The 26277-nt window shown below is 37.0% G+C and overlaps 1 protein-coding gene across 10 annotated transcripts in view; it reads right to left on the bottom strand.

The window, feature by feature from the left end:
* Window positions 1-548: 548 nt before the first annotated feature.
* The window catches only part of LOC137479290 (potassium/sodium hyperpolarization-activated cyclic nucleotide-gated channel 2-like), a 278557-nt gene continuing 252828 nt past the window's right edge, over window positions 549-26277 (bottom strand). For 5 of the 10 annotated variants that reach the window (XR_011002129.1, XR_011002132.1, XR_011002130.1 and 2 more), the window contains 3 exons: window positions 5778-5925; window positions 3170-3282; window positions 549-1519 (listed from right to left, as the gene is read on the bottom strand). Coding sequence is in view for 1 of the 10 variants with exons in the window: in XM_068199673.1 (XP_068055774.1) it covers window positions 5905-5925 (21 nt within the window). In the remaining 9 variants the exon portion in view is untranslated. Of the gene's footprint in view, window positions 1520-3169; window positions 3283-3847; window positions 3962-5777; window positions 5926-26277 lie in introns of those variants that run through there. The other 5 variants (XR_011002134.1, XR_011002131.1, XR_011002127.1 and 2 more) reach the window with 5 other exon arrangements.

The raw sequence follows: 26277 nt of genomic DNA, 5'->3' as shown, positions 1-26277 counted from the left end.
ATCTCAAACTGAGCACTTCACCACAAACAAAAGCTAGAGACGGGCTCTGCAGCACCAAGAGGAACTAATATTTGTCCTTACTTCTATAAGTAGCATAAGGCCTATAACCAACTTATTTTGCACATAAACTCTGAAAGATTGCCAGCTACATTCTTATTTCTGTAAATTTAAGATGTGCCTTCTTACATAAGGACTGGAGGACCAAGCTGGTATTTTGATACTAAAGTGCTTCAGAAACATGGACCAGCAAAGTCACAGAAGTAGCCAGAGAATTAGATTTCAGGGACATGCTAAGATTGAGCCCACCAAAGGCCATAAAACGACTTTTTTTTTTTTAACCACTGTATTTTGGATCAAATTTTTGGTCAAGTTTGCTGATTTGGCCCTGGGGATGCCTGATTCATATATACAGGCAGATGTAGAACCTATACTGTTGTGCAAGTTTCTGGGATAAGGAGGAAGGTATTCACAGCCGAAAGCTGCAGTCTTTCTATCTTTAGCTTTGGGGATGCTAAAGTCTTTAGCTTCTAGTCTTTAGCTCTGGGGATGCTAAAACTGCAGAGCCAAGGCTCCCCAACCTGCCTATGGTTTGCTTCTGGCTTTATCTTGATTCATATCAACATTTGTGAAGCATTATTAATGTCACAAGAGGCAGACCTGTCAACTAGAATAACACTCTTGGAAAATTTGCTCCCACCTACTTTCCCTTTCAGGTTCATCAGATCTGGCATTTGTGTCTGGAGTTACCCAACCATAGATAAGAAACATGAGAAAAACACTTTGTCATTAATTACAGAGGCAAACAAGAACAGCTAAGCATGAGAGGTTGGGTAAAACCAACAATCCTTTACAGAAGCCCACTGTATTCATCTGCTAACTCCAATCACAGCTGAAAGCAGACTGCAGGGCTTTTGTATTACACTGGAAAGGCAAGATAAGTAGCAGAGTATGGTTTGTATCCTAACATTATTGCCCCTACAAAATCAATACTCCCATATATGGTTTAAGGCAGTTTCCAGGGGAGATGCAGGGAGTCCCACAGGGGAAGCTTGGCACATGCAGTAATGTTTGCAAGGTCAAGACCCTGTTCTTTTAACATATTCCACCAAGGTTAATGTGCTATTGTACGAGATCCAGGACAAGGCCAGTGAATCACTGGAATCCTTCTCAAACCCCAGCTGCACAGAAAAGCACATTTAAGGCACAAACCAGTTATAGTGATATATATCTTCTAGAATAAAAAAATATAAATATTCTTTTTTGTGAGGAGGTATCGTGAAAGGCTGAAACCCATACATGGACCGCCAAGTAATCCATAAGCACTAAATTTGTAAAAATACCTCTGGAAGATCTGAATTTACATGAATAATTAGTGATAAAATATCTGGGATATTTTTAGAGACAAAGCCACTTGCTGTAATGTTGGTTTTGTGTCCACCTTGAGCTGGGATAAACTGGTTTTCCTGGGGATGATTTATCATGGCAGAGACGGTACTTTCTATTCTTACTAGTTGCCTCCCTGAAAGAACCATAAAAACAAATTTATCAATTGATTTTAACTGCACTGCAATTAGATTTTGATTTATTGGCACTCAGGGGTAGTTATAAACCTGATATTAAGAAAATATCCTTCCATGAAACTAAATTGAAGCTGGAAAACTGATCTAGAAGTAATCCAGATTCCACAATATCGAAACCCATGCTCTTCCTCTTCATACTTAAATCGATAGCAACAAGATAGAGGTTCTAGGGTTTTTTTAAATTATTATTATTTTGATAGCGAGAGTCCTTGGATACAGGATCCTCAAAGAGAAAAAAAAATTAGGGAAAGCAAATGAGTCATAAGGGCATGATTTCATTTGGAACAGGTCATGCAAGATTAGTACCCTGGGCTGCCCAAAGCTAAAATTTAACTATCATAACAGTGAGCATCAGGTTTGAAAAGGATGAATGTGTGAGAAAGCGCAGGAGGGGGTTTCTTTCATTTTCTGTGCTTTTGGGAAGAGGGATGTGTGAGGAGAATACAAATCCACTGATTCATACCTATCTATTAGTCATACCTCTGTTGTGCTGGTTGCTTATTCTGTAGACATTCTCTGTTGTATAAATAAGGTGCACTGCCGCAGGGCTTAATATAGTATGTCTTTATACCTTTGTTTTTCTAGTTCTGTTTCTAACCCCTGATCATTCTGCACTTTCTTTCATATACTTTGTAATTTAGCTAAAGAATTTTGTAACACAAAAAGTTTGTGTCATTTACTAGTACTTTCAAACTAAGAATTGTTGGATTTTTAACCACTATGGCCAGCCATTACCTCAAGAAAAAGATCTGCTTGTTTATCATGTTTTAGAGCAAAAGTATTTTCAACAGATGTAACATTTGAAGAAGTAAAGAGATATCTTTTAAAAATAATCTATTCTATGGACAGAAGATTATTTCCAAAACAAGACAGAAAAGACAGACAGACAGAAAAGGAGAAAAGAAAAGGAGGCGAAAAGAAAAGGAGGTGAAAAGAAAAGGAGAGAGAAAGAGAGCAAGAGAGACACAAAGAGAGAAGTAGTACCACACACTGACTAACACAAAGCAGAATGTTTTTAAACAACAAATTTTAACAATTTTTTCCCCTTTGAACAACCAGTTGAAGGAAAAGTATTGGCTTGGCTGCAGTTTTTGATGTAAAAACATAGTTTTGAATTAGGCTAAAAGATATGCCATTGAGCTTCAAAGAAAATATTGGAGTGAAGCATAGAGGAAAAAACTAAAATCTTCCTTGCAGGGATTTCTAATCTCTGTACATATATTATTTAAAGCTTTGCAAAAGACTAGTCTGCAGTACTGAATAATTATTTTGCATGTACTTGTTTAAATATTCCCTCTTCTGTTTGCTTGCGTTTTCTATTTTGATTTGCTAGCAATTATTTTTGAGTAAAAAGGAAAATTAGATGTACTTTTTTAACCTAAAATGCAGAAGTTACCATAACATTGGTATTTTTTACCTATCTGTTCATACCATACAAACTCAGAAGAAATTTGACAATTTAAATAGCCAAACTCACAGTTAAAAACTCATTAGTGATATGTGATTTGACAAGGAAGAGGTTTAACAGGCATATGTGATTGCACATGCATTGACTTTCACATTTCAAGTCAAGGGTACAATAACCTCACCTGATGCAATTCTGAAGTTATAAGTTGTGACTGGTGGAGAAATGCAATGCTGGTGACTTCACCTCCAAATGACACTGAGCTTTCTTGACTCCAGTACACTCCATTCTTTTAACCTTGACAAGAAAATAGGAAAGCAAGAGAGTTAAAATGATAATTTGCTTCTGGAAATTATAGATCTTTTTTTTCCTAGTAAAAATGTGGGGGACAGGTATTGCTTTTTTTTTTTTTTTCAAATTCTAATGAAACCTCAAAATAAGTCTTGCATAAATCCTGTCAACCAATATTTCTCCAAAGCAAAACACAAAATTCAGAACCTGCTATTCAAGGGAAACTTGCCCTAGCTTCACTTGGATATTTGTCCCAGTACAAGTCAACAGTCATTATTTAGGATTTAGCTCAGTAAACACTCACCTGATGACCAGGCAGGCCAGTTTCCTATGGGCACAACAATAGCATGCTGATAAATAGTATCATCATGTTCTTTGTCCTACCTAGTTAAAAGGAAAAATGAGTTCCCAGGAGTTCCCTGGCTGGGAGTCACATGTAAATCCCCCTTTCTTCTATGAATACTGCCCAGTTACAGCCTGCTGGATCTGGGAGCAAGAGCAACCATCTAAATATCTGTGGTATCAACACAGGCCCTCTCAGTTACTAATATAAAGTAGATCTGAAACCTACAAGGCTTCCAACATCATCTCTTAGAGAAGGGGATGTCACAAATTTAGCCAGACCATGACAGCACCAGCAGCATGGGACTCATTTGACCCTTTGTCAGGCACCAAGCTTCTCTTTGTGAAACAAAAGACACATCTCTGTTGTGTTTAGTGATTGCTGCAGAAATTGCCTATGCATTAATTCATCATGCCTCAGTCTGGTTATGGCCATTGCATGCAAACCTAATCATCTTTTACTGCAATTCTCATTCTAGAGGGAGAAGAATAAATGGCTTTTTCTGTTTAGTTTTTCTGGATTTATGTATATAGTTTTTCCAAAAAAATTTCCTCTCCCTCATGGCAAGAGCACCTGATCTTTGGGTCTACCTCACAGAACATTCTTTGATACATTGTCTTGGCTAGAGGCATTCAACTCTCTGCTTGTTTTGCATCTCTATTTTAAAAATAAAAGGTTTTCCTATTCTTTTAATTCTCATGACATTAATTCAAGTCTGTGTCAAACACAACTCATTGAAAGATTAAAGTAAATGTGTCACAGTGAGATTACCACGAACATAAAACAGTGCCCAACACGTGCCGCTTCCCTTTGCTGCGGGCTCAGATCAAACTACAGGATTATAGAGATAGGCCTGGCTTGATACAAAACACAGAGCACCTCTTATTTATCCAACACAAACTAATGGGGAAAATATGAAGTCATATTTCATATTTTCTATGGTTCATTTAAATTCTATGTCTTCACTAGAACTGAAGAAGCTTCATTTAAGATTGGAGGGTACAAGGAAGGTTCCTGTAACATTGAAATGGAACTGAAATACACCATTGTGGCCTGCAGTATCACCCAGGAAATATTTTAGCCTAATGAAAGCCAGCAGTGATATCTAAAATTCACCTGAGAGAATATGAGAATAAAATTTCAATGAAATAAAATTATGAGTAGTGTTAGTATTTGTCCAGTCATTAAATAAGGAAATTTTATGTCTGAATCCTTCAGCAGAAAAGTTACAAAAAAATTTTGAACCCCAAAAGAAGAACAATGATGAAATACCCCACCATAATTTTTGTTCAATAAATACCAAAGCTTCCTAGTTAAACTTTTCAAAAAACATGCATTCTTGCTATTGTAGGTTTTGATTGGCTATTTCTGTTTTGTTTTGGAAAGGGTTTTTTATTACTTCTAGGTAAGCTTCTTGAAATCAGCAGAAAGAGACCCAATAATAAAGAGTTCAGAATTAATTCAATCTGCTGGCATTTCAAAGTAAGCAAACTAACCAAAGCTCTGCAACTGGTACTCTATCACACCTGAACAGCTTCATCTCATTCTATGTCCCTTTAAACATCTATACTGAGACTGTTTCCTTCTGACAAAATCACCTGCATTCAAAGGAATTATTTATATAGCTAGATTAAGAAACTTGTAGACCAGCAGTAATCTTCATTATCAATTGATCTATTTCATGGTTCCAGCAACATGTCAGGTTCTTTTGACATTTAACTGTAAACTACTAGTCCAGGGATAATAGCTATTGACACTGAAGCTGTGAGTCAGGATGAAAGGGCTTAGGTGTCACACATTTGCAGCTGCAATTCATTCTGTGGTAGCTTCTCACCACAGAGAAAATATTGGGTACATTTAACCTTCCCCTATTCCTAGTGAAAAGAAAAGAAATCAGAGACACATTATAATTCAATTTGGTTCTAATCCACACACAATGAGGAGAAGAAAATCCATTATAATTAGAACCTGTACAAGTTAGTTTTCTTTGCGCTGAATTTGCAGGGAATAAAACAATAAAAAACAATTCCTATCATCATCACACCACACCATGATAAGAAATGTACCACTAGACAAAGACATTAGACCTTTGACTCTGAACTCTGTCATTTATATGACCAAGTTTCCTTGCAGTTTCATATGTTAGCAAAATACTTACCTCTGAAAGTAAGCCTAGCAGAAGTACACTGAGACAGACGATGAAAGTTTGCATGTGGCAAAACATTCAATGGAAAGGAGACACTGAGTAACTCCATCCTGTGATTTGGCAGGTCGGTGGGAGGATTTTAAAAATATCCCCAGCCTACCTATAGAAAACAAGAGAAAAGTATGATTTTAAGAATTCAAGCAATACCTTCCCATTTTGGATCAAATTCTCCCTCAGAATACTAACTCTTTGGATTCTGCACCACCTGTATTGCCTACCAGACAGGCTTTAGGCAGTTTTTGGTCATTATGTGATGCTGTTCCATACTGCAGAGAAATAGCTAACGAAAAATGACCAGCAGATTTCCTGTCCTTGTGCTTCACTTCTGTACTTCAAAGGTTTTTTTAACTGACTCCAGTACAGAACAAGATTTTGTACTCGTGTTCAGAAGGAATGACACAAGAAACTGTGACTGCTCATTAACTGCTTGGGTCATTATGGAGGATTCCCTATGCTACTGAACCCACACAGATTAATCTGGTTTTATCCACTGACTATAGGAAAGACAAAATTCAATTCAACAACTGATTCTGAAAAATTACTTTTTTTTTGAAAACATATTCCCCTGTTTTATTTGTACTAAGGAACAGAGAAAACTTCTAAATTTAAGTTTATTAGAAAACATATGAAGAAGGCAGTTATTTTTTTACAGTTTCCTAATGTGTATTGGATGATTGCATATTGTAGTACTGATACCATTTAAGACCAAGGGGATTGAAAGAACTACTAACATCATAAGATAAAACATAATTGTTGGCTAGAAATAAAGGCCTTTTCCCTCATGCCCTCAGAGACTATTCTAATTTTGTAGGGGGTTTTCTTTCCATTTTCTCACATCTATAATTTCTTATTTCTCTAAATATATGTACGTTTTCAAAGATGCTAAGTCTCAGTATGAGACTTTTCAAAATACAGAAGTTTTGTAGAAAGTATCAGGGAGGGAAAGGCAGGGAGCAAAGGTCCTATCTTTTCTGATCAAACTCAGTGTCAGACCTTTCACTAACTTCACAAATGATCAAGTTCCATTTCCTTACTTGTTTGTCATCTGAGTGGTAGACTGATCCAAGCAGCAAAGTTGTTAGCACCATATGGCTCCCTGGATAATACAGCATACTCACTTTGAAGTTTGTTATCTTCAGTAACAGGTTTAGACCCAAATTCTTAAATATGCACAGGCTGTGCTCATCCTACTATTGTGTCTATTTTTTCATTTATTATTCCACTACGTTCCTGTAAAACAACTTTTTGCAAGATTTATTTCTCTAAACCAAAAAATCTGAACCCATTAAACCAAAGTCTTTAGGACTTGGGATTTGGAATTTGTGAGAATGAGTTCTGTTGAAAAAGGGATGTGGTGAGTTACACTTGTAGAAGTAGAAAACAAATACATGAAGTCATACTTAACCAAAATAGATATATTTTGGTTTCCAAAGGCCAAATACTGATAGTATTCACTACTGTACTGTATCACCCATTCCAGTCCATATGAATGCAGAATTCAGTACTCCAAGTCACATAAAATGCAAACAAAGTATGTGTAAAGGAAAATGAGAGCATTACCATATTCAGTAGTGTTTCTTCCACAATGTTTGATTAGATAAAATTTTCCTTGATAATTTTGATTTTTTTTTTTATTTACATAGTATACTACTCTCTCGTTCCAACACTGATATAGCTAGAAACTTATAGAGGTGAAACCAACATAGTACATAAACCAAACAGAGATATTAACTTGATTTGTCTTAGAGCATTTCTCTTCCTTAACTTTGGGAAAAGGTTGGACCTTCGTGAAGCAATTATCCTGAAAGAGAACACGCTCCCATAAAACAGTAAAGAAAGGAAAGATATTCTTTGGATACCATCAATTTATCAAATCAGTAACTTGGTGACCCAGAGAGGGCTCTATATAAATGTGCCATCCATATTAAGTTTGTCACCTAGCTGGACAAGGGCTGTGTTGTCAGTACTGAATACTGTCAAAGCCAAAGAAACTCAAAAAAGCCAGGAAATTCCATATTAATTTAGTCTCATTTTAGACTGCTGTGGAAAAAGTAATTCACACAAAGGAATATTTTTCTAGCCAAATCACTGCTGCTTGAAAATATGGAAAGCACGGAAGGTAAAGAAGGCTGACAAAATGTGCATATTGCACAATTCCCTTCTTGCTTAGCCTTAGATAAGATCAAACATTGAATACTACCTTAAAATAGACATGAAATACTGTAGGCAACAACAAACACAGGAGCATTGTCATATGGTTCAATAATATTTATCATAATGTTTACTATTCATGTAGGTTATTTAAAGTTTAAAGTGTCCAAACAGAGCCTTCACCTGAGGTGCACAGAGCAGCCCTGGCTCTGTGCTAACTCATAAGCACGAGGCCTTTTTCCTGGATGAGTCCTTCAACCTCCATCTAATCCAAGAAATTATAGCTGACCTGGGGTTCTCTGGGGTTGTGTGGCAGAAGTAGGGGACTGCTTAGCAAAGAGCAACCAGAACCCCCTGCTGGAGAAGAGCACTGCAAGCATCACTGGCAGAAACCCAACACCAACAAGCATAATTTCTTTTGCAGTAAAAACTTTGGAGGAAAGTAGAGGATAACAAATTCAAAGGAATTAATAATTTAAAAACTAGGATGCTGTGAATTCTCTTCTTCAGCTGCTGAACGTTATAGCTTTCTGTAAACTCAGAGCAATTCTTTTTGAATTCAGATTACATATTTCCACTGGGGTCCAGATTCTGAAGTGCTTATTCAGAAATTGGTTTAGGTAAAAGTCCTACTGAAGCTGTTGGGGATTTGATTTCAATTGAAACTGTATAAATACTGAGTGCAGACTTCTGGATTTCACCCTCTAAAGTAATAGACTGTGTAAACTAGAAAGAATGATTGGAAGGTCTAGTAAGGAGCCAGCAGGTTCTTTTAAGTAATTAACATTTTTCTTATGAAAACACTAATCATTGTGATGCCTGTGACAATTATTTTCAGGGAAAAATAAAAGAAAATACCTTTTTAATTTCTAAATACTTTGAAACTGAGATCGTAATTCATAAGACTCTCTTGTTGTTGTACCAGTGAATGCCCATTATACAGTCTCATGCTTTTACATTTGTGGATAAGCCAATTTAGTACTCCCACACCTCTGTAATTAACATATAAGCACTAATTGACTATACTACTAAAACTTTCAGCTTCAGATAATATGCAAACAACTTCACTAATGATGAAACAATGTACAAACCCCATTTTGTTACCCTGAAAAATAAACTCATAAAATAACCTGTGGCTGAGATAGGTTCTAAACACAAAAATCACTGATCCCCACAACACACAGAGATCTAAACCAAAATTCCTTAGTTAGCTTACAGACTGACTTATAGTACTAGTAGATATACATAGATGGTGATCTGTTATGTATTAGCTCAACAGAAAAAGTCTGCAAGTTAATATTCCTATAAGGTCTTTAAAAAAATACTAATATGAGCTCCTGGTACTCTGACATATGCCATGCTAACTGTACAAGTGTTAGAAAAATGGCCAAGTTGTACAGAAGTTATTCACATGGATAGCAGATGCCGTCTTTAGCAGGGTTATTAGTATGAGTATTTATCCAGGCCATAAAATGTCAGTCTGACTCTCTCTATGTGTTAGTACACAGCAAGTTACGTTATTTACGTTAAAAGTGAAGTATAATACAAAGTATTATATTTACATAAAGCAGGGCATCTCTGGCAAACTGTTAGGCAGTAGGTGGGAGGATGATTATTCTAGATATATAAGGGCTATGAAACTCAGGGACATATGGTGGTTGCCCCATGATTCAGTAAAACACAGCAAAGCCAACACTTTATAGAACAAGATCTTGACTAAGAAAAATTCTCCTTAATGATCAAAATTCTCATCAGTAAGTTTTTCTCCATTCATTTTTTAAATAAATTTACCATCATGCTTCTCCTTCTGAGAATTTTTAAATATCTCTGCAGACAGAGAAAATTGAAGCTAAAAGAGAAGCTCAATTCCATTTGACAAGAAAATGCTGACATTCTTTTCAAACTAGGAATTTAGTATTTTTTGATCAACTATAGAAATATTGTTGACATTTATAAATTGGTTTTATTTCAAACCAGTTCAAAGCTTTAATCATGGAGTAATATGCTTAATCTACATACTAGCTACAGAAAAAAAAAGAAAAATTCAGATACTCCTCTGATTATACCTTTAAGGTTCCCAAAAGTTGGTCTTTCCAACAAATAGTTGTAATTTCAAGTGAAATGATTTGCTGGGAGACATGTAGTATCATAGATAATTCCTTTCCTTTACTTTCTCTCAATCTTCTTAAATTCCTTCTACAGAAAGCTTTGTCCCTGGAGCAGGAGAGGGGAACAACATGACCTAAAAGCCCAATAGTTTTGCCTGGAACCTCAGTTCACCCATGGTCCATCTCACACGCCCTCTATGGCATTATAGACAACCTATGCACTCTCCATTCTGCCCTGTATCTACCCAGCCCTCAGCAGAGCAGCAGCATTCAGAGAGCATTTTTCCACCTTAGAGTGGATTTTTACCCTCACAGAAATCTAGTGCTGTTCCTTACCTAGACATTTCTGATGGAACGTGTGTTGTGAGTTGAACAATCTTGAAATTATCAAAATGTATAGAAATGTCAGCACAAGGCCAGGGATGGAAATGGTCACAGGGCAGCAGTCACAGTCCTCCCCCAGCAGTGGCTCAACTTCTGCTGCCACTGATCAGCCTGAGTGCAGGGTGAGGGCCTAGAGAGCTTGGAGTGATTGTTCAAAGAGTTGTGAAACTTGTCAAACAGCATTACGTCCTTAGAAAAAAATAACTGAGCAGTCACAGTGTGATCTTACAGGGCAAAAACCATAACTCCCAGATCTCAGATAAGAGTGTTCCTCTTTTATCCCAAACATCCAGGAATACAGGCAAGCACAGATTTTGAATGGTATCCCATGGCACATGATGTTAAATATGGAATCAAACATCAACAAGAGGATTGTTTTATGTAAATCTTTGAACTAAATTAGTCTTTTTTCCTCATACCCAAATATCATAACATTTTCAAAGCTTTTTATTAATATATAGCATGACTTGCTAACATGCTACCACATATCATATTTTAAAGATTATGTCATAAGTATAACAAATGTAAAAAAATATTGCTTCCTTGCTTTGTGAAAAGGATGAGCTTGAAGGAACATCCCTGATGTAAGTACAATACCTGTTATCCTTTCTTGTATTTTCAGATCCTCATTGATCTGTGGATATGAGTAAAAGATAGCCATTTTAAAAAGACAATGTGACCAAATACATGTTTGCTTTTCTTATTTTGTCAGTAACTCAGAAATGTAACTTCAATAATTTCCATTAACAAGAAATGCCTACTTTCCAGTAGGAACACTGTTTTACAGTTGAGACTGCTCTGCTCCAGTATCTACATCCTTCTCAGGCCTGTACATTCATTGACAGATATGCTTACCAAAACAATATTGACCTTACTTATGTGTGCATATTTGAGACCAAAACCACTATAATTAGCTTTTATTTAAGAATACTTTGTTAGGGAACAGAACTAAGAACAATTTTTTGAGGTCTTCATAAAGGATTTATGTGGTAAAACAATGATGAAAAACTTTTCCATCCAACATGACACTTCAAAGCTTATTCAATTAAGGTATATGCAAGTTACTGCTTAGTAAAAAATTCCTCCCCATGTTGAGATCACCTCAACATAGAGAGCAGAAAACCATTACAAACCTTCTCACAATTGCATCAGCTGTGACCTCATACTTGTGGTCTATGAGGACTGGGTATAGGCTGGAGAGCACCAGAACAATTTCCTGTCCAAACATCCCCTTCTCTGCTCTTCCCCGGATTACTGTGCTCTAGGCTACCACAGAAGTTGGTATGACTTTTGTGACAGAAGAGAAAAAATTATATTGTTATCAAAATCAATAATTTAAAAAATATTAACAGTTTTGATTATTTAGCTAAGTATTTTGAAGTATTATTATTTTACAATATGTCAAAATATTGCTTACATAATGTGGAACAAAGGCAGCAATCAACCATATGAAGCACTTGTTTGGATATCTTTGTTTAGTTTTCAACACTACTCTAGTTCGCCTTATCTTGAAAGCATTGTAAATATTTGAAGGAAAATTGGCATGCAAAAATACAGCACAAAGATTTCTGATTCTAAAGTAAATGGAAATTCCCTAAAACCATAAAGTGTTGAAGCATTTCAACTCCAACTCTTCCTGAAGCAATTAAAGTATTTTCATTTAGTTTTACAATAACTCCATGAGGCTTTTCTCTTTTCATTAAGCAGCAAAAGACTGACCACAGGCTATTTAGATTTGAACTAAAGCTTCCCAAAATATGGAACCTGTCTCAAAACCAGAACAGGAACCCATTTAATAAGAGATGTTCTTTGGGTTACTTAGCATTAGCCTTTCTCTACACATCATTCAATTATTCACATCAGCATCTTTACTCATTTTAACTGCATGAAAACTTAAGGACCTGACAGTTTGTGACAGGAGCCCAGCTTGGCCTCAGGTTTCAATTAGACCTGCCTGGACTTTCTAACTTTACAGCACATGATCAAAAAGTTTCTCAACTCAGCACAGGAAAATGTTTTAAAAATATATCTCCAAATGGAGAAACGCCAAAGTGGCTGGGCTGGACTGAACAGAGAAAGGCAAAGTGATCAGGGCCCAGCAGCACAGAAGCAGAAGGGGTTTGTCTGTCTGCTGCAGTTTCATGTCTCTGGGCTGGTCTCAGGCACTCCCCCTCACCCCAGCTGACTGCCCAGACCCTCATGCACACTCTCAGAAGCTGCAGTTCCCAGCTCCTTGCTGACATCTCCAGTGGCTAACTGTGGACAGAGCACTTCTCCTGCCCAAGGCCATCCCTCAGCCACCCGTGTCTCCCAAAACTAAGGCAACAGCCAGGAGAAAAAACCATGACATGATGATGTTCGCTTGCCTGTTCTGGCATCTGGAAGGGTAGCAGCAGGTGCAAGGACAGCTCAGCTCCCCTTCCAGGGGAGCCAGCATGCCCAGGCTTTCACATTTCTGGCTGCTGGGTTTGGCAGTGCTCCAGGCTCAGCCTCAGGTGTCCACCCAAGCTTGGACAAGAAGGTGGCAGACACCCCAGTGCTACTTTTCACTAATGCCACACGCAGGCTGCACACCCGGGGCTGGGAGGTGCAGGATGGGTGGGGATGAGGAGCCAGGCACCAGCAGCACCCAGGCTGCGGCTACTCAGGAGAGCTGCAGCCTCAGCAGAGCTGTGCACAGACCTCAGCTCCCCCAGCATGGGGCACCTCAGGAAGATGCACTCACAGAGAGGTTACAAAAACCAGTTTAACACAGCCATGGGCACCAGGTACTTTCATGGGGAACCTCTAAGTCCCTCTCACCGAGCAGCTGCTACTGAAAACCCAAACAAGTTCAGGAGGTGAACCAGGCACTTGAGCTGAAGGCAGGGTGATCCCCAGGGTTCCCCTGGCACCAAGTTTTTTAAGCGAGGGAAGCACTCAGCAGCCCTGTTCTAAAGCTGACCCTCCTGAACTGTGTTAAAAGAGGCAGTCCCAAAACTTACTGCAGAATCACAGTGATAGTAAAATCTTTCACAGCAATATACCTTTTCCTCTTACATCATTCAGTTTACAGTGTCCACATATGCTTTTCAGCAGCATAAAGTAGATAATAAGACTAATCTTTTTATCCTTCAAATAAAGCTATGTCTTGACATCTAATTGCAGTAACTAATTTTAAATTACATTTTATATCCTGTGTCTGTAGTTTAACAATGCTGAAGATTTCAGACAAGACCAAAATAGACAGGTGGATGAGGGATTTTTTGTACTGTATGTTTTCAAGCATTAATAGTATCATTTGCATGCTAAAGAAATTAAATTTTGATTTTGAAGAGGCCACTAAGGATTAATTTAATGATTTGGACAGAGTTTAGGCTGCTTTGCAGAGGGAGTGAAGGTTAAAAGGTACATCTTGATAAATATTTAAAATATTCAAACTTTTTGGTGTAGAGCCAACTGATTTGAAGTCCACTGCTCTGTTACCTATATAGAAAAATTTTAACTTGCTTGAAATTTGTACTTCTGATCTATAAATCCTGAGGTGTTGTACATGGCTGACTTTTTATGTAGTGATTTATAACAATATTTTAAACCTTCCCCTGGTGCTTTTTCAATGCCCTTACCTAATTCCCCAAGACTGCATGTTCCCATGGAGAAGAGATACAAGACTTCTCTTTCCAGTAGGGTCTCTTTCCTTTCAAGTTCAGAATGCAGCCCCAGCAGTAACTAAATGGAGCTGTTGAACAGCTCATTCCAGCAGCTCACAGAAAAAAAAAATAATAATTTATGGTAAATAAACATTTTTTGAGTGCTATATACATTGATTAGTTGACATCTGGTATTCCCCTCACACACTGTCAAAACACAGAGCCAGTCCATATGCATGAAGGGTTTGGCAGCAAAGCACATTTTGTAGAGCATCAGCTTTATTTTTCTATCAGATGAATTCTCCTTTCACTATAAATGATACATTACAAGAATTCTGTTCAAAATACAACTAAACTGAGTCATCTTTGTAAATATCTCTGTAGGACATCATTAGTTTATAAGGAGTGTAAAAGTTATACACACAAGCAATAAGGACAAGCAAAATTATGCTTGTCCTTATGCAAAATGACCTCATAAAAGGAATAGCAAGAATATCTAGTCTTTCAGGAAAAATACTGGAAGGACAACAACCTCCCCCCCTCGAAAATAAAAACCTGTGTCCTAGAGCTGATTTGCACCACAGACAGACATTACCTGGCAATGCCTGGCATAGATGTTCATGTACTCCAGGTGCATAGATCTACTGCCTGCTCAATAATTCTTTGCTGTTTTCAGGTAGTACCTTGACCCTTAAAATCTCAGACACAGTTTTTCAGACTTTGAGACTTTCACGATGTTTCATTTAGAGGGTAGATTTTTTTTCCTAAGCTAAAAATTCTACAATTTCGCCTTCTATTTTTTAATCTATGTGCAGAAGCTCAAGGTAATTCTCTTTGACAATGTATAGCTCTGCACTTGGGAGTTTCAATGGGTTCAGTTCAATAGGTGAACCCTGCAGGGCACCCTACTTAGCAGGGCACAGATGAGCTATTTGTAGGGGAAAGTGTCTCTTCCAGCAATAACATCAGAAACACATAAACAGAATCTGTCCCTTAAGAAATTCTACCCTATGTGATTAAAAACTTGTGAAGATAGCCCCAACAAGAGTCTCAAATCTGGAAAAATTTTTACAGTTCAAAGGTAAGACTTTGCTGTTTTTCAGATGCTTTAGAAAACCCATCTGGGTGCATACCTACCTCTTCTAAAAGTAGTTCTCTGGTCTTTCCACCCCCAAAGTAGCATAAAAATATACTGTCATATGAAACCAAAGCATGAGTACATGAGATTGTATATATTATGCTGATGAATAGTCTATATTAAGTATTATAAACTTAATACAAAATAGTAACATAATTATAGGGTGATCTTAAACATTAATCAATATCAACAGAGCATCTGAAATTTGCTATTGAATTCAAGGGCACAGGAGGTGCATGTAAACTCCCAAATGCTGATTTTCATAAATTTCTGCTCTCAGCAGCAAAGACAAAGGTGATGGATCATCCCTCTATGACTGGAACACACTGGGAGCCATGGCTTTGGCATATGTTTAACTGGAACAATCATGATGCTTTTGAATCATCTTCAAAATCTGTCAGAAATTAAGATCATTGAACTTCAATATTGTTATCCTTACTATAAATTCAGTTTTACTTCTGGTAATATATTCTGAGAGGACTTTTACAAATAACAAGGTTTTGATTATACAGTTTATCATATCAAGGAAATTCAGGACATAATTACAGTCATTAATTGTCAGTAATTAATTTTAAATAGTTTCCTGTTCTTTTTTAAAGAGGTACTGGTTTTATACTATATGTTTCCTTCTTCTAATTCAATTAATTTTGACTGTGTTGTCATTAACATGCACATTTCTAGATTTATTATCCAAAAAGGAAGACTCTTTCTTTAAAAAGAAAAAATGCAACCAACCATTCTGATTGCCAGAATTTGAATCTGCTACAATATGCTGTATGTTATATCTTGATGAAGTCCATGAGCCAGGAGCTGCAACAAATAGAAACACAAGCTGCGTCATGAGAGAGGGGTGAAGTGGTTTAAGAATCCTTTACTTTCAAAAAAAAATTAGGCCTACTTCTAATTTCCTGACTAAAGCCATTATGACTTGTAGATGGATGGCAGAACTGGCTTGTAAAGCCAGGGTGATTTGTAGATAGATGGCAGATCTGGTTTGATATTAAATACATCAGGGAGGAAATTAGGTTGGAAAAATCAATGGCTGGTTATGAATACTAAAATCAAAATACAACTTCTGGGGAATAGAGACAAGAGGCAAGCTTCCAAAACTGCCCCATTAAGAACTTCTGGGCCTAGACTTATCTTTATTTAAACAGCCAGAGAAATATGCCTGCTCCTGTCTTTGGCAGAGCCAACAGCAATGTCCACTGGTTATTTAAATTAATTCCAAATGTGCAATTCCTTTAAAATATAAATTCACTTAAAAGAATAAGCAGATATACAGAAAATAGATATGTCTTTGTACTTATAAGAATGGAAAGTAGGAATAGTTTTGTTAATCCCAGGTATTATTTAGCAGATTAAGTGAAACTTACTTTTTGATCAGTAACATCAGAAAAAAAAATATGGGAAAATGGTACACCAAAAACCCATCAAACTACCTCATGTGCACAACAGCAAAGCATTATTGCATTGTGTTGAGACTGCCAGAAACACACTGGCCCTGCTACAACTGTTGTGTACTGTAAATATGTGTTACTGCACTCCAAGTTTGGTTATCAGTACCTAGATTTGTCAAGTGCACTTTGTGCTCAGCAGCTGGTAGAGATGCACTCACCTGACCCCAACAGCCCCACAGAGTAAACCAGAATATTAGCAAAGGCATTCCATGAGCTAAAACTGTGACCAGCTCCAGGAGGGTAAGCCTTATTCCAAATTTTCCTTGCTTGCTTTAGAAAATGAAGTAAAACTATCCTAACTGCTGGTAACAATTACCTGAGACACAAGGATATGATTAAGCCTCCAGTAGCAAATTAGATTCTGGATGAGTGGGGGGAAACCCTCCCCTTTCTCCCTCCTCTCCAAGTGTTTCTCACAGAAAGTGAAGCCTCTCTATTTTTCTCACTCATTCTCTCTGAATATGCATTCCCTCCTCCAAATTTTAAAACTACATCTACTCCACATCTACTGAGACACCCCTAAGCTTAATGACCTTCTGCTCCCTTCCAGTATTTAAAGAACATAAAAGGAATCAAGAAAACAAAACTCAACTCTGTGTTACTCAACTCCCCTAAGTGCAAAGCTCATTGCAGAAATTGAATGCATCATCACAAGGATTCATAATCACCAAGCACTCAGCTACACATGACAACTCGTAACAACAATGTTAGAAACTGAAAAAAAGTGGAATCTGTCATATCTGAAATATTGTGTCTATATTCAGCATTAGCATTTCATTTTGGTTGCAAAACAGTATTTTGCAAATGTGTTTTTAAATGACTATATACTGTGGTTATTTCTGTTAAAATATGCTCAAAGCTCTGTACCATTTATGATTAATGCATTATTGCCTCCATGAGAACACAGATATTGTGAATGACTAAAAGTAATAAACAATATTTTCCAAGTCCAACTAAATGTTGGTTTGAAAAGCATGGGGTAATAAAATGTCAAAGACCAAGACCTGATGCTTTTATTAAATAATCCTTACCTAAAAATGTGAATTTGCTGTTCTGCGAGACATAGATCTGTGCCTGTATGCCAGATAACAACTTCCCATTTATAATCACTTGTTTGTACAAAAAGATTTTGTCAAGCTTTTGAATTCATTTGACAGACTTATTGTCTAACGATATATTCTTCAACTGAAATTGATTAGCGAATCTATCACATTCATACAATTATTTAATCAGCTCAAAAGGTGAGTTTTCATTAATCTTTCATCATAATGTTCAACCAAAATAAAAAAGGTTGCTAAGCCAAAATTAGACCAGTCATGTTAAAACTTATAGACTCTCCAAATCTTAAAAGAAAACCCAAATAGATATATAGATAACTCCCAGATAATTAAGATGTACAACATTTAATAATTCAAATTGGATATGGCAAATTCTGCTTAAATTTATGTATGAAAAGAAGAAACAATGCAAAGTAAATTCAAAGTTTTTGATTCCAATATTTCTTGTGAAAATTAAAGTAGTCATTAGATGGAGATTGACTCTTACGTTAAATGTGAATGGAAAAAACTCTATGAGATTCCATTTCCATCACTAAAAGCTCCAGCACCAACTCAGTAAAATCAGTTTACCAGGTAAAACAAAGCAATGAAACACAACAGCGTGGGCCTTGCAAAAACTCTTCATTTTCATTTTCTGATCTTTCTTTAGAGAATCATAAAAATGATAAAGGAATATTTTAAGCCCATGCCTGGAAGACATTTCAAGCAGCCATCTACTGTTCTGCTGGGCCCCACCATCAGTCCTGACAGGTTTCTGTTCTGCAAGTCTCCATCGCTGCCACTCCATAACTGACAAAGGCAATAATTTCCCACACAGGACTCCTTTTTGCACCAAGAGTAATCATCCTCATTCCCAACATCAGTTTCTCTTGCAGAAATCTATAATTATTTCCTGTCCTATTTATTGTGGAGATGGAGAATGGCTCATTCCCTTTGCATTTGCAGCAGCATTTTATATCCTTGAAGAGATGTCCCCCTTCAGTCTTCCCCAATTCTTCCCATTTTTCTTTGTAAAGCTTCTATTTGTATACCAAACAGTTCTCTTTCCTTTCCTGTACAATCTCCCTTTTTGTCTGTACCAGTCTTGAGTTGCAGAGTGCAAACAACCACACTGCAGCTGAGGCTTGCTCAGGAGCTCACAAAAGTTACCTCATGCATCTGGCAGGGTGCACTGCTGTGTGTATCAGTCTCACAGCCTTATCAGGATCACATTTCCCTAGAGTGCTTATGACAATTCTTTTCAGCCAGGACAAAACTAGCAAATTTGCCACTTTAGACAAACTAAAGCCACATTCAGGTCATGATCTACTGGAATCCCACTACTGCTTCCTACAGGACTTGATACCCTGCTGTTCTAGCTTTCCCTCCCACAGAGCATAACCATCAGACTTCATCCATCATCTTCAGAGTATTTCTCCAATTTTTCAATATATTTTTTGGATTCCATTTCCATCCTCCAACACATCCAAGTTTTCTCCCAGATGTGTTCCACATTTAAAAAGCTGTCACATTAATCAGTCCTCTAGCTAATTCATTATAAAAAAGAGTAAATCACACCAAAAATAACCAGACCCAAGACAAGTAACTGAACAGCACTGTTCAACATTGCCCTACATTTTGAATCTGGACCACCAAGCAACTCTCTGGATTTGGATTTCCAAGTAAATTCAACTACATTGTGCTCCCCCTAGAGTATACTAAAATTATTTTCCTTAAAAGATCTGCTAAATCATTGTAACTGTTTTTTTTTCAACTGGACCACCTTTCAGATAAAGTACTTTAGGAGTTTTCTGTGACAGTTAAGAAATACCTTTGTTCCTTTACTACAAATTTTGGAGATTTTTTGCTTGCCTAGGAGGATAAGGTTGCTTCTGCTCTGGAAGGTAAGAACCTTTCCAGAGATTAGAGATTAGAGATGCTATAATTTTTTGGCTGTCCTCATTCAAACTATCTCTGACTTTAATACTAATCACCTAGAATTTACCCAGCAGGTACAATCAAATTTAAAAACTGTCTGTCCCCAAAATCTTTGTTCTCTATTATTAAGTAAAAGAAGAGACAATTTGATTTAAAGAATGTGACTGATTTTTTCCCTTTTCCAGCTCAACCACTTCAGCCCCTCTCAAGACCACCATGTGCCTTGTGTTACCCTGTCCCCTGCTTACCACCAGCTTCACTCAGGCCTTAAATCTGACAGTTCATAGTGAACATCCCACCAATAGTGCTCATCATGGCTCTTCTTTCCAGCTGTCACCCAAGGATCAGAGGTTTTCCATCCTCCTTGATCTCTGCCTTGGAAGGAGCATAGATAGATTTCATACACAGAGCCATGCCTCTTTCCTTGAAGGACTCTTTTTTCCTTTTTTCAAGATTTTTGTCTTTGTTGAATAAGTTCTTCAAGTATTAGTATAGCTGTCACATAAATTACTTCACAAAACCAAAAATTGTCTACTTTGTATAGGCCTAACAAAGATATCAAAGGTGATCTAAAAACTTGCCTATTATTATTCTCTGTTTCTTTGAGCTTATCATTATTAAAGGTATAAAATTTCTGATTTTTGACTCTGGCCAAGAAGTAACACCACTTACTTGCAGATTCTTATTATCCCTTCATAGACGTTAATTTAAAACTCTGCACTGGTGTGAGGAAGCTCATGAACATTGGTGTAATTTCCAAGCTGAACCAAGGGATGGTGCTCCAGCAGAAGAGCAAATAAAAAAAATGGATTTAAGATAAAGTACCTGGTTACTCATTATTTGTTACTTCTTTCAGCTTTATCCAACCAGATATATGCATGAAGGAAAAATGCCATAACCCACAGAAATTAGACAAAGTTAGAAGGAACTCAGTGGTCAGAATCCCCAAGCACCACATGCATTATAAGATTCCTTTATAAGTTACACCAGCATGATTTTATTTACATCACTTCTGCATTTAGTTAATCACTGTAGGAATTCATTACATCCCTTTCTTGCTAAAAGCAGAGGAAGAATAATAAATTTTATGTTCAGGAAAAAGTTTGCAAAGTATGTATATAGATATTTGCTTATCAACTGAAAAAAATGAGGTTTTCATATGCAAGGAATATGAAAAGATTTATTGACACTAAGTAGTTAGGACAAAAATATTGATTCAGTGCACCACAAGCAAGTTTAACCTCCTACTACATTACACTTCCACAATGCCTGTAAAGACATATGTGATAAGCTCTGTGCACAAATTATTTTCCCATTACTTTTATGAAGTTTTTTAAGCAAAGATCATAATGGAATAATTATGTTATTGGTTGAAACAACAATTTCACCTAGTTCAGAGACTCCACAGATGGAGCCAAGATGAATGTCAGACTTTTAATAGAAACTCATGGACAGAAAACCCCATCTTAAAAGGTTGCAAGCAGAAAGTTGTCTTTTCATTAATTGTTAAGTTCAAGACAGGAGAACCACCCCCACACTTATTTCCATTTCTCAAAAGCCCCAAATAAACCTGCCTTAACCTTCAAATCTTGCAACAGGAATATTTTAAAGAAAAATTCTTGTCTTTCATTGACTTGAATCAAACAAAATTATTTCTAAGTCCATTAATGCCTTAGGAGAGAATGCACAGTATATGCAAAATTATACCAAAACAAACAACATTTTAAAATTAAATCAGAATGAAATAAAGCCCAATAATTTTGTAGCAAAGTAACCCTGAAAGTCTGCACATAGGCAAGGCAAATGGAAAAGCAGAACTTTCTCCATATTCCTGTTTCCATTCAAGTCAGAGATTTTTTTTAATAGGAGCATCTTTATGTATTGCCTTTTCCTCACAAAAGAAACGGACATGGGGTTGCTAGAGAAAATATTCATGCCTGAGGCTATAGAGTGAAGGCAGCAGCCCCACCATGAAGGCCCTGGACAGGTGGTCTGTGCCCCAGCTCCCAGGGCCCCGAAATCCCAGCCACAGCAGAGCCCCCATCCCCACAGCAGTGACTCTGAACTATCTAAAATCAACTTGAGAAGTTTTTTAATTCTGTTTCTTATGGAATTATCCTTGTTTGTCAACCAGGAGAGAAGATCACCATCATCTTGTCCATGCTGTTTTCTTTGGGATTGTTTTGGTTGGGGTTTTTTTAGGTAATTGTATTAAAACATAGCACATGAGTTATTTAACAAAACAAACAACCCTATTATAGCAACTCCACAGCTAAAGAGCAAAGAGTTCACATTAGTTTTCTTCTTCTTGTCTTACTTTGATTAAAAGCTACAACCACTAAATCTGATGATGGAAATCAGAGTAAACCAACAAAGCAAACTTAAGCCGATTACGCCAACCTAATTTTCACCAGCTGAGGATATAGCCTCAGTAACTTTTACTGCTTTAAATAATCAGAGAAGTAACTTATTTATATACACATATTTATCATCCACTTTGTCTGTACTTCATGACCTCAAGCTGTTATATGAAATCCATTTTTTTAGATTATTCTGGTACCATCACTAAAGACGAAAAGTATGACCAGTATTTCCCTGTCTCTTAAAAGCCTATTTAGACAGATAGACTTTGTGAGCAGAAAGATAATTTATCTGGTACAAGTATTGATTTTTTTTCATCTTGCTCCACCCTGTGAAAGACAACATGTGAATCACACGTACAAACACTGGTATTTTTTTGGTACCATCACAGCAGGCCTTGAGCTATTTTAACCACACCCCTCATGGGGTAGAGTTGTTTCCCAGCAGGACATTATAAAACAAAACAAGATTATGTTACTGAAATCAACCTCAGTAAAACAGAAAACATTTTGTGTCTCAGTGATCCAAAGAACATGGCAGTTTATGAACACTGCAGCCTGGTGTGGCTTGCTCTATCACTGCTTCAAAATCACAATTACTGCCCATCAAAATAGCAATCTGCAGGAGCCTAGAATCTCTGCAATGTCTTACGTCAAGTACTTTATGCAGCACTTCACAGCACTCTGCGTTTGATACCTTCCAAGACAGGTGTTTGTGTCAGTAGTGTTGCCTTGTAATTACTCATATTTCCCTTCTCTGGATAGATCATAGGGACTAGTGGCTTTACCTGACCCTGTCACAGGGTCAGCGAAAGTTTCTGAAACAGAGTCAGGATGCTCTTTAGAGGACACCTTGCACAACAAGAAGCGGATTTCTCCAGTTTAGAGGCGCACAGCAGCATCTAGAATAGAAGAAAACTGGGCTGTCATTCTTTTGAAGTTTCCCAGAAAACCTACTTCCTTGATTTCCTACTACAGCAACGCAGCAGGGTGACTTGTCTTGCTGTCATCAGCCTGCTCCACTATTTGACCTCTTCTATCCTACAAGCACAACGTGTCCTCAGTGCTTCCAACGGCAGTGCTGGAGTCCCCAGCACAGTCACTCATCCTTTGGTACATGATGCACTCTGGCACAAGCCCCAAGACTCACAGGAAAAAGACACAGCAAAAGGAGGAGGTGAGGGCTCTGCTCAAAGACAAGGACAACTGAAGAGGCCACATGCAGAATGTCACACTGTGGCTGAGAAAAGAAACACCTGGAAGCTCTGCACACCTCTAAATGGAGGAACCAGGGACAAAAAGTTGAAGCAGTGCTTAAACAAAAGGTTTAAGAAGAGCTTTGTGCTGGTTTTTAGGTATGAGGTACCTGTTCCTTGTGGCCAAAGTAAACCATAGTTGGGGCCAATTACACCTTTTTTCTCTGAATTTGTTACTTTCTTTTTCCCTTACTTCCGTTCCCTCCTGCTGCTGTGGCATATCTGCCTTTAAATCTAACGAATTTCAAGCTGATATTGCCTGCTCTCTGAGTTTTGCAACATTCAGTATTTCATAACTCTGAGCAAACTTTTATATGCTAGAATCTGGTGATTTTGTGAGTAGGTCAACTTTTGATTTACAGGTAATAGGAAAAAGCCTCATAAGTACAGAGAAAAGCTGAAAATACATGGCCTAAAAATCTAAAAAATGTCATTAGAAGGAACAGGGAGTTTCTTAAAGGTCCCACAAGTTACAGGGTAGATTTTGAGGTATTTATTAGTTTTTAATGTTTTCCAGTGACTGTCTTTTGCCTGCACAGTCTTCTGCCTCATTTCTGATCCACCCAGCCTCATTTGAAAGAAGCAGATTAAGAGCAGGAAAAACTTACAAATTGAAGTTTCTTTCCTGTCCTACCCTCTTTTCTATTTTTCAGTTTTGATCGCTTCAAATGCAAGTTCATATGATACTTTTACCCAGCCTTCCTAGTACTGTGACAGTAGCATGTTGTAATGTAAATCAGAAATTGGCATTTTAATCAGAAGCAAACAAGGCAGTCATACTCACATTTTTTCCAGAGTAAGAAAATGTAAAATTAAAAAAAAAAAAAAAGGAGGGACCTTGTAATAATAATAAACATTTTGCTGTTTCTGCAATGAAAGCAAATACATGCAGGGATGTTTCTTTCACTGGAGAGTAGAGAGTATGTCCTGCCTCAGACTGAAGGACCTGCTGGACTGACCCTGCCAGCTTTCATTTTATGACCTTTACAGAACAGAGGCTCATGAGTGTTGCAGTAACTAAGTTTCATCTACTGAAACTATGGAACTTCTTTTTCACATTCTCCTAGATACAAGGATAAACCAATGACATTGCTTGTTAAAGCCAATGGAATCCTCTTTTTATATGAGAAATGTTAATTCTTCTTAAAATTATGTTTTACATGCAGATGAGTTTTCACATCAGAGTTCATTAATGAGGATGCTTTTTTTATTTTAAAGCAGTTACTGTCAATTGCAAAGTTTCTGAAATTACAGATGAGAACAATTTTGCATTTTTATTCCTAAGATTTTATGTAACATACGGTTGAATGCTGTTTTGGCAGTCATAAAGCATAGGTTCAGATTTCATCATCTCTTTGTAATCACTGACTATTAAAGTCATGATTGTTGTATTCCAAACAAATCTATTCACACATACGCCATATGCATGATTCTGCAAATTCTCTCCTTTGGTACATTTTGGTCCCCCTTCAGGGGGAATAACTACTGCTTCCAGAGGAGACAGGCTCAATTTTGCAGAAATGTCATCACCTCCATAATGATCCTGAGGATCAGCCCTGGAATGCCATCCTGCACCTTGGTACATCACAGCATTAATGGGTTCCACACAATAATTGCTGAGTCTTCAAGCTACTTATTGCTTTTCTTTCAGCTCATTCCCTTCTTATGCCTGGATCCACGTTTGTGCAAAACAGCACCATTTATGCCTGGAGCTCATTCCCCTCTGTTTCATTGCCTGCCTCAAAAGCACCTGGGTCATTCGTGGTGCCATGCAAACAAGAGATAATAATGCATCACATTCATTTGCTTTGGTAAAACACATGATCCATTCTCCTCATCCCAGATGCAATGATGTGTCCCTGAACAGTTGAAATCATGTGGTTTTGGTTAGATAAACTCTATCAAAGACAGCCAATTACTTCAAGATCTATTTGTGGGAAGCATGCTTTTAATCACAGCTTTTAGAAACCTAAATGATGGTGTTAAATAATAGACAGAGACAAAACAATATTGATTGCCCAGGCTGATGGAAAAAAAACATTAATCCATTTGAGAATCTGAAGGTCATTTTATATTGTTATGTATTACACTATGTCACTTTTTTTTTCAAAATAATTAGATGTGACTACTTTGATATTTATTACAAAAAATAATAAAAGACCCGAAAGAACCTTAAGAAGTCATCCCATTTGTGCCCCAGAACTTGATACAAAGTCAAGTATAACTATGCTATCCATGCAAGATATTTGCCTAAACTATAATTAACAGTCTGCTCTTAAGGACATTTCCCAGCCTCCACCTGTAGCCTTTTTTAGTTCTTAATATCCATATAATTAATATTTACTTGATCTAAATCAGCTTTTCTTAAAATTGCCTTTTTTGTAGCCTTTTGAGTCTTAGAAACTACAGAAGCATCTTCCTCCAGCCTCTCTTTTCTGTGCTAAACAAATATAATAACTCTTTCTTGTCAAGTATTTTATAAGTCTTGCATGTACTGTGTGATACATTTTACATAAATGGATATTTAGGATCAACTCTGCAATTATAGGACAATAGTGTCTTTTGAACTTGCTGAAACAAAAGAATTTTTCAATATTCTAATTTTTATTATCTAGGTATGCTGTTGCAAAATTCTGCAAATAGTTAGCTTTTCTGAGTAAGTATTTTCCAATGAAAAACAAAGCACCAGAAGAAAATAAAATCCACAGGACCTTTTCTCTATTGGCAACATTTAAAAGGCCCAAGCATATCCTCAGATATAGATTATTTACTAAAATTAGGCATTATTTTTTGTAAACATTAAAAGTTTGACCTTGCCTCAGGCAATAATTGATTCAGACTCCTATGTTGCCAAAATTGTAATTACAGTCCTAGATCTTGGTTTCACTAGTGCTAGATTACATAGCTCTTTCTAAAGGAAATTACCTTTTTTCCCCATCCAGTCCCATGCCAAAGACACTATTGTGGCAGCCACACTATTGCTTACAAAAG

The sequence above is a fragment of the Anomalospiza imberbis genome, chromosome 9 (assembly GCF_031753505.1).
Source record: "Anomalospiza imberbis isolate Cuckoo-Finch-1a 21T00152 chromosome 9, ASM3175350v1, whole genome shotgun sequence".
Taxonomy (NCBI): domain Eukaryota; kingdom Metazoa; phylum Chordata; class Aves; order Passeriformes; family Viduidae; genus Anomalospiza; species Anomalospiza imberbis.
This window is presented reverse-complemented; position numbering and strand designations above follow the sequence as displayed.